Genomic DNA, 9,094 nt, shown 5'->3' on the forward strand with positions numbered 1-9,094 from the left:
AAACTACTCGGGGAAGAGGGCAAGACTAGACATTTTCGCGGAGTGGACTGAGGATATGGAACAATTATGGATTTCTTACTATGCCACCATGTCATAATCCAAATTCCAAAATATACAAAGCTAATAAAGGCAGATGGGTTTTCAATGAACACAAAATGCCCGGACTGCAACAAGCAATTTAGTTTATTAGTTCACTTCAAATAATATTAAAATGGCTTCACTGTTTGGGAAATTGAGAAAGTGATACCTGTGGAACCCGGATGATTTCACACGGAACCTTCAGGACTTGTATGCCTGGCGACTAGATCAGGACCCCAAGGACCTAAACCTCTGCCACAAAATACATGTGAAAAAATACTAAACAGAGAGAGGTTTGCATAAACAACAATTTAGTGCATCAAAATACTATGAGAATGACTTAGTAAATGGAGGAGCCCAAATTGCTTGACAATAAAAAGAGTGTTTGATGCAGCCAAAAAGAAAGAGTGGTTAGTTGTTAGTTATATTTCCTTCATGTGATACACAAATGTGACCAAAAGAACTTAATTAATATAAACATCTCAACTCGGTGCAGCCATTATTATTATTATCAGAACAACTATTATTATTATTTTGAAAAAGAAGAAAACCAAACAAGTCATTTTAATGCAATCTACCTTAAGCACAATATAACCACCAAAAGAATGCCCAAGAAGTATAAATTTGGATAATTGAAAACAAACCCAATGAAATTTGTTTTTTTTTTAAACAACCCCCAATTTAAATTTTAAACTATATTAAATTGGACCGAATTGGATTAGATTATTGTTTTCTAAGGTTGTTGTTTTTGTTCATATATCTAATTATTTTTTTCACAAAATTAATTAACACGAATCCTCTTATCTAACTACTAAAAAGATGAAGAAGCATTTTATTACAGTTCTTATAGTTATAACAGTTTGCATGATGATCTGGTTGGCATGTGCATACCGTGCAGCCATGTCGTCAGAATCATCATCTGTTGTTGATGAAGCACACAAGCAATGGATCTCGTCAGAATCATCATCATCTGTAGATGATGGAGATGAAGCACATAAGAAATGGATGATGAAACACAGAATCACATACGCAAATAGGACTGAGATGGAGAAACGCAGGAAAATATTCAAGCAGAATTTGGAATTCATAGAGAAGATGAACATGATTAACAGGGCTTCTGGCAAGACTTACACGCTTGGCCTAAATCAATTTTCTGATTTAACTGATGAAGAATTTTCTGTTACACATGATGGACTCCTCGGCGATGTTCATATTCGATAATTACCACCAACCCAAGGGCAAGATCCTTCTCTCACATCGTACCGTTTGTGAAGGTTTTCGATGACGCCGTTGGCCGATTCTGTTCATATCTATTGACATCAATTTTGTAAAATGGGAAAATTTATGAAAACAAACAAATTTCACAAGGTTTTTTAAGCTTATTTTCATAAGTTTTCGATATAGCTTATGGAAACAGCTCGTAGCATATATAAAAACAATTTATTTTTATTTTATCTTTTGTTATTTGTTATAAAAATTGCATACGTCTATAAGCTGCAAATAAGTTGTTTATTCAAACAGGCCCTTGGTATTTATCTAATAATTCTACTTTGAATTGGCTGACTGTTTGATTTTCTCATTGTTTCGCCAATATTGCTGCATCATATGTTTATTACATGTTGAATAACAGTTTTGAATCATTTAGTGAAAGCATGGTTATTGAATGAGATCAAATCTAACCAAGAATGTTAAGCAAGTTAATGTCTGTAGTGGTTTACTATGCTGTGTGTTGATGTTGCAGATAAAAGAGTTTGGTGCAGAAAAGAGCCATGAACATGATGATGGCTGTGTGATGGTCTCAGTTGGGAGGTGTCCAAAAATAAGCTAAGATAATCTCAAGAGCATGGCTTTTCTAATAAGATTTGTTAAATTACTACTCTTGTTTTAAACTCTTGATGTCGAAACGAAACAAAATAAATCTGCATTGTAGCTTTCATGTTTTGTCCATAAGTGCATGAGCTCTGGCATATTTCATTTGTAATAGAAGTTTACTTTTTAAAACCCCTTTCTCATTTTACATTCTATATCCCAACAGAAACAAAACAAAATAAATCTGCATTACGACAGTGATGACTTGATGACGATGTCACAACTCCCTTTCACTACGCAAGCACTCGTGGTTGGAAAGAAGTGGTAATTAGAAGAGATTGCGAGCAGATGTGTGAAGATAAGCAAAAAAGCGACAATCAAACTGAATGGTTTCTCACTTTTTTTCCCATCAAATTGGACTAGTTTATCACTTATTGTGTTGTAAAATTGTGAGTGTAAGTTTTATTGGTGCTGGTGCAAATTATTGAATGGTTTTGAGCTACACCATTTCTATTTTCTTATATTGATGCAGATGCAAGAGGTTGAAGAACCATGAGACAGAATTGCAAGATTGGCCTTATTGAAGAACCATGAAACCGGAAATTTAAGAAACAAAATTACAGTAGGCTTAAGCTCATATTGTTGTAACTTGTAAAAGGGGTTATAGGTTTACTTGAGTACTGTCATGTAAAAGATTCAACTAGAATTAATGAAATTATGTAGTTCTCAAACACAATCTAAAAATATTTTATATACAAGATATAGACATGCCACTTATAACAATTGAAGGCTAGAAAGTATAGAAGAGTCTTGACTTCAGCAAAACATCTTCAAACAAAAAGGACAATGGCTAGAGATACACTATTTAACTGCTTTTCTGCTTCTGCTATTTGCATAAGTGAAGTTTAGATCATTTGGAAGGAAAATTAGAAGAAATAGTCAAGTAAACAATAAATGATAATAGGTGTACACACATATCAGTAATTAGATTACTATACACAATAGTAACTAGAGATGGTTTTGTTCTCAATATTCTTACAATACAACAGCACTCCAACGTGTCTTTGTTTATCATCAACTAGATCATCCCAACAAAATCAATTTTTTTCCCAGAAATAAGATAACTTTTGATTGTCACAGAAATAAGACCAAAATTTACCTAGAATTCACAATTTATGGTTACTATAAAAATTGAACTACGGGAGTGGGAAAATTTGCTCTTGATAAAGAATAAGAATTTCATGTTATTTTGTTAGTTTGTCTTTGCAACTTGTTTCTTAAGCAAATATGTTAGTTAGTAGTGTTGATTAGTTTGTTAGAGGATTGGCAGCTCATAGGCGCACGATAGGTCCGGGCAAGGCCAAACCTGTCAATAGGCGCAGGCCTCAGCTTGGTGGTAGGCTCATCTTGAGCTTATGCAATTTTTGTAACCAACTTCGGATTATGAGCTATATAAGCTTAGTCCATGAAGGAAATAACACACATCTTATTTCCACTACAATCTCTCAATTCTCTCGTTCAATTCAATTTCTTTAACCTCAAGAAATCCAATTGTTCCAACATTTCTTACCAAGTATATTGTGATGACAGACTGCAAAAGTATGATTCGTCGGTCAGTAGTGCGGAAATTATTAGATTAGCCCCTCATTATTATCTGGTATCAAGTAAGCCATTAACGTGCAACTTCCTGTATCTCTATTATATTAGATTAGCCCCTAATCAGTGAATTCTGGTCATATATTATCTGCATATCATAAGTAAAGTAAAATGCATCTAAAAATGATCATGGATTCCGTACCGAAATAAGAATATAAAGATCCACATTAATCTGCAGTATCAAGGATACTATTAAGGTTTGCATATCAAAGACACTACTACAGTGTTCTTATAAACAAAAATATGAGCACATAATCATCCAATCAATTTAAAGTCTGACTTGTGAGCACACCAATTTTACAATGTCAATCCAATGACTCGGGTCATCACAATTTAACAACTCTTAAGCAGTTTAGTTTTGATCCACTCTCTCTAGACATTTTATAATCATCTAATCTAATCATGTTTTGACAACACACCTTTGAATCATGGTTTAAACAAGTTTTACATCGATAGTAAATCAAATTCACTTCTTAAAACAAAATGCAAGCTCTACTCTTGAACATGAAATCTCAGAGAAAACACAATAGGAAATATATCGACACCAAGTAGTTTCAATAGGAAGGATGAATTCTCACAAGATTCTGTAAACAGTTGCAAGGTTTTCCATATGTTCGATTTAGAGCATCCATAATAGCAGTTACAGGACAAGAAGCTGAAAACGCATTAGTCTCCCGGTCATGAGTGCCATTTAACACAAGTACCTTCATTTTTTTCCGATCAAATTAGCGGGAAAAAAAACACTGAAAATTGAGCTAAACAGTAGTAGATAACTTCAAATGTTTGAGATTTCCAAAGCTAACCCAACATTTCCTCAACCAATATAGTAACTGATAATACAGTGGGAAGCTCATGCATTTCTTACTATGGAACAATTATGGATTTCTTACTATGCCACCATGTCATAATCCAACTTCCAGAATTTAATGAGACAAAATATACAAAGCTAATAAACTATATAAATCTGAAATAGGTAGAAGATTAATGTTGATTAAGAGAAAGTCAACAAATTATCAGCAATCGGAATTGGCCTTGATTTGCTTTGTAGGAATCACCTGATTTTGGAAATAAACCAGAAAATAGTCTCCCTATAAACAGAATAAAACGTGATCAGCTTCAACAATAGAGTGCCTAAACATGATTATAAGAATAAATTAATTGATGCTGATAACTCTATAAAATCAATACACAAGGACCACTAAAAAAATAGTTTTGCTTTACCAAACTTGTTAATATCCCCATAAATAACTGCCGAGCACAATAAGCTAGCTTTAACTTATAAGCTCATGTTACTAAAAAAAGTTTCACATAGTCTCATTTGATAACAGTCATTTTCTCTCTCACGAGCTTATAACTATTGTAAATATTTCTTTCGGCATAAGTGCTTATTGCAAAATATATCTTGGTTTGGAAGTTACAATGCCATGATGATTGAAAGATATCTTCCAAACAGTTTAGAACGTAACTTCCTTATATAAAGGGCAAAATGAAAATTTTGGGGGACTTGTGAGCTAGTTAGAAGGTCTAAAGAGCAATTTTCAAATAAAAAGCCCAAGCCCAATATCATTGTGATTTTGAAGAGGCCCATCAACTCGTAAGCTCAATTCCCTCAAATAAAAAAAAAAAAATCTATATCAAAGCGCAACTTTTGTCTTGTATCTCAGAAACCAGTTGGATCGGAGTCACTCTGAACTCAACCCGCCGGAAAACGAAGCCGGAGGACTTAGTCGTCGTTCGTCAGAATCGGTGAGTCACTCTCTTCCCTGAAACTCATCCTCTCTTTCAAAGATTTATACGTTGCGGTAAAACGGTTCTCTATTATTTTAACTCAAAGGTGTTTGTGAAAATGTCCCACTGAAAGGTTAATTCAGATAAAGTGCCGTGATTAACAACATTAAGCTATTAAGTTATTGAATTAGAGTTTCCCAAAAATAAATTGTTTTAAGTAATAATTTATCATACAGATTTGAATTGGAAATAAGGAGGAAGAAACATCAATGGATTCACAGGGCCAGACAACTTCATTACAGCGACTTCAGAATGTCGAAAAGGTAATACTATTTTCCACTCATGCTTGATTGATTTTTTGAGAGAATTGTCAAGAGAAATTATTAATATTTGTTTGATTTTTGTGTGTTGTGTAGAGAATTGTGAAGGTTTTGGAGCTTGCAAGAGGAGTAATGGATGAGCTTGCAAGCCCAGTTGGCCCTAGAAAAGATCTTGTCCAAAATCACTGTCTTGAATTCATGCAATTAATCAAGGTAATAATCCTTTCCTTGTGGTCTCTCCATAATTCACCTTTTTTATTACAAGATTGTAGTAGTATATATATATAACTACAGATTCAAGTTGTTCCATTTCAATAATTAACATCGTATAAAGATTATTAACAACAATAATTTTGTATCAAGTTTTCACTAATCTTGTTCTGACATTATTTTATTATGACTTGCACCTGCATTTCTCTAAGCCGGAATTTGAATATATTTGGGATTAGGCTCTTTAAAAGCGAGGGGTGTAGTTTGGAGGATCAACTGTAAACTTATAACATATTGATCGCATATGCAATGATTTGGATTTTAACAATTTTGTAGTTTGATACTAGTTTTATCAGATAGTGGCGATTCACTTTAAATCTAATACTCTGGCATAATGGATTTTGATGAATCTGCTATGAAAACTGCAACGCTATTCTAGTTTAGCTATTATGGCAACAGTGGACGCTATTCAGTTTCTGCAAGTAGATGTAGTGAAAATAGTGGACAAAAGAAAATTTCAGTGTGTTTTTTAAAATAATAAAACTTAAGAGTTTGCAAGTTTGCTGAGCAAGACCTAGTTTTAAAATAGGAACTTTGAAGAGTTTAGTGAGTATTATAAGTTATAACACGTAAGCATTTCGATTTATAACCTATGCTTTGCGTCCGTTACCTTTTTGATTTGTATGCAACACGCCTTTTTTTATATATAATTGACCTCTTTCAATTGTTATGTGGATTACCTTTGCCCGCGATGCTAATTGCTTTTTCACATAGGGCTTTTGGCATTGCGCTTATTGCAATCCACTATTGGTAACATATATACAAGTATGTATGTTAACACAATTCTATCTGTTTATTTTCAATTAACGGTTATTTCTTCACTTTACCATCTTTAAAGGAATCAAATCCAAATAAACTGTGATATATAACATACATATATATCTTTCACCATGGCATTGCAAATTTGTGTCATTAAATTCAAGATCCGACTATTATTGCTTTATAAAAAAAACTGCCCTGTTTCCCTATGGTGTGTATTTGCTTTATTTTCATAGCTATGATAAACATACCCCCTTTGAAAGTTTGCTCTTTTGATTCCTGGGAAAACAAAGGTCATTATATTCAAAAGTGTTCTTATTCTAATTTAAAATCCAAACTGAATTATCCAATACAAATTAAATGCGCCATAGTGCTTCTCAAACAACACTGATTATGCTATGACAAGAAGATTGGAGATAAAACCCAACAGATTCAAATTAAAGATAGGAAATGAAGTCCAATTTCTAAAAAGAATAATTTACCTTGCATCCAAACAAATAAGTACATGTTTGGGTAATTGATGCAAACTAGAGAGATACTTTTGAGTGGATTATATTTGGAACAGCTACTTTTAGAAGAATTAGCTGTGTTTAAAAATGCTTACTACATTTCACAATAATGAGTTCTGTCATGTTAGTTATTGAATTATGCATGTCTGTGTGTATGTTGGGTATATGTAGTTAGATTAGATCCCACGTGTATAAGGTTTTGGATGACATGGTTTCATTTTCTCCCTAACTGCTCGCAAGTTTAGGTATTGAGAATTGAATGGTGAAAATGATACTGTGAAATTCAGTAAGTGAAGCTGTGACCTTCTCATCAATGTACTTTGTTCTTATTTTTGGTTCATCATTATGAATTTGATGTTCAAATCCTACTGTAATTTTGCAAGGTTCTTTAACCTTTTCTTTTTAACTTTTTTAGGACATCCAAGTTGCGTTGCGTGATGAAATCAAAAGTGCTTGTGAATATCGTCCATTTGAAAAATGTGATTATGGTCCAAGAATAGCCAATGAGATATGTTACAAAAAGGTGGAATTCGTCATGTCACAATTGGATGCAATGAAACAAACTATAGATGAGTATAATGCAACTGACTGAAAACTTTGCAGCTTTAGTTCCCCTATAGAAGCTCTTAGATCTCACAATCAGTCAGTAATTTAGAGTTTTTGCAGCGCTGCAAGCGATTCAAGTTGCACTCAATAAGGGGAGTGACTTATTTATGTATTTATTTAGAGGGGCTATTTGGACAATATGTATGTAGTGTTTGTCTACCTTGTACACTAAACATGTAAAAGACTGATTATGAAGTACTGGATTTTATTTTGAATGATTAGTCACAATATATGATTTGGGGAGTAAATTTTAATTTTACTAATAATTGTTGTTCAAGCCATTTACTTCTTGTTTCAAAAAAAAAAAAGAAAAGCCATTTACTTCTCAGCAACAATTTTTTGTTGTCAGGATTGTGTAAAACCGGCTTAAAAGTTAAGAAAGAGGTGTTATATTTCCCACAATAAGAATCAATAGCATGATAAAGGATGTTTAATGTAGCATATTAGGATTCCTTTTCCCTTTGAAGAGATGTTATAAACCCACAAAAACACATGCTGATGTGGTACACGCCATAGTTGTTTTTGTGCTTGTTTTTGGCAATTTCCTTAATATAAGATCTGTTTTATGTTCATGAGAAAATGACATTATAGGTAACATGTAAACTATCAATCTGTCAAAAAAATTATTGCTGTTAATGTTATGACTTCATTGAACCTGTTAAAAGTCCCACATTAGCTAGAGATATGGTAAAGATAGCCTTTATAAGTGTAGTGCAAACCTCAACTCTCAAGCTAGTTTTTGTGGTTGAGTATAGGCCTTTCAAATTCTAATATGGTATCAGAGCCTATCCTAGATCCATTTGTTGTTTGTTGTGGAGACCTCCCATATTTGGGCCACCCGTTGTTGATTCCACGTTCCAGCTTGTTCAGTTCTGGACGTGAGGGGGTGTGTTAAAAGTCCCACATTGGCTAGAGATATGGTAAAGATAGCCTTTATAAGTGTAGTGCAAACCTCAACTCTCAAGCTAGCTTTTGTGGTTGAGTATAGGCCTCTAAAATTCTAATAGAACCTTCGTTTCCCAATACTGGTGAGTACTTGAAGTGCTATTCGAGAAACATGTTTTTTAGAATATAAGGGGTTTGAAAAGTAGCCATTTTTAAACAAGAGATATTTTTCCGTGGTCACGTGACCAAAACGGAACTCAACCAATATAAGTTACTACCTTTTGAGGCAAGTAAATTATTATTATTATTATTATTATTATGTTGTTTACCAATCATGACCACTTCACACAGATTTCTTGCATCAACCCCTACACTAAACCTGGTAGGAGCATGTCATCAGAGTAGAAAAAATCACGATTAAAAGTGTTTACATTGCTGTTGATTCTGAAATTTTCATATCTATCACAAAAATAA

At 33.3% G+C, this 9,094-nt stretch overlaps 1 protein-coding gene across 1 annotated transcript; it reads left to right on the forward strand.

The window, feature by feature from the left end:
• The first annotated feature begins 5,158 nt into the window (after positions 1–5,158).
• Positions 5,159–7,998, forward strand: LOC123887061 (mediator of RNA polymerase II transcription subunit 11). The gene is made up of 4 exons (XM_045936338.1): positions 5,159–5,289; positions 5,508–5,594; positions 5,688–5,804; positions 7,545–7,998. The coding sequence occupies exons 2-4, from the start codon at positions 5,541–5,543 to the stop codon at positions 7,719–7,721; spliced, it is 348 nt and encodes a 115-aa protein (XP_045792294.1). The 5' UTR covers positions 5,159–5,289; positions 5,508–5,540; the 3' UTR covers positions 7,722–7,998.
• Positions 7,999–9,094: the final 1,096 nt, after the last annotated feature.

This window comes from Trifolium pratense, linkage group LG1, assembly GCF_020283565.1.
Source record: "Trifolium pratense cultivar HEN17-A07 linkage group LG1, ARS_RC_1.1, whole genome shotgun sequence".
Classification (NCBI taxonomy): domain Eukaryota; kingdom Viridiplantae; phylum Streptophyta; class Magnoliopsida; order Fabales; family Fabaceae; genus Trifolium; species Trifolium pratense.

What these genes read in the sequence shown, in the direction of transcription:
- LOC123887061 (XM_045936338.1), top strand. Translation starts at nt 5,541, where the DNA reads ATGGATTCACAGGGCCAGACAACTTCATTACAGCGACTTCAGAATGTC. An exon ending in GACTTCAGAATGTCGAAAAG is followed by an intron (nt 5,595 to 5,687) that starts GTAATACTATTT and finishes TGTGTTGTGTAG; the next exon opens with AGAATTGTGAAGGTTTTGGA. An exon ending in AATTCATGCAATTAATCAAG is followed by an intron (nt 5,805 to 7,544) that starts GTAATAATCCTT and finishes TAACTTTTTTAG; the next exon opens with GACATCCAAGTTGCGTTGCG.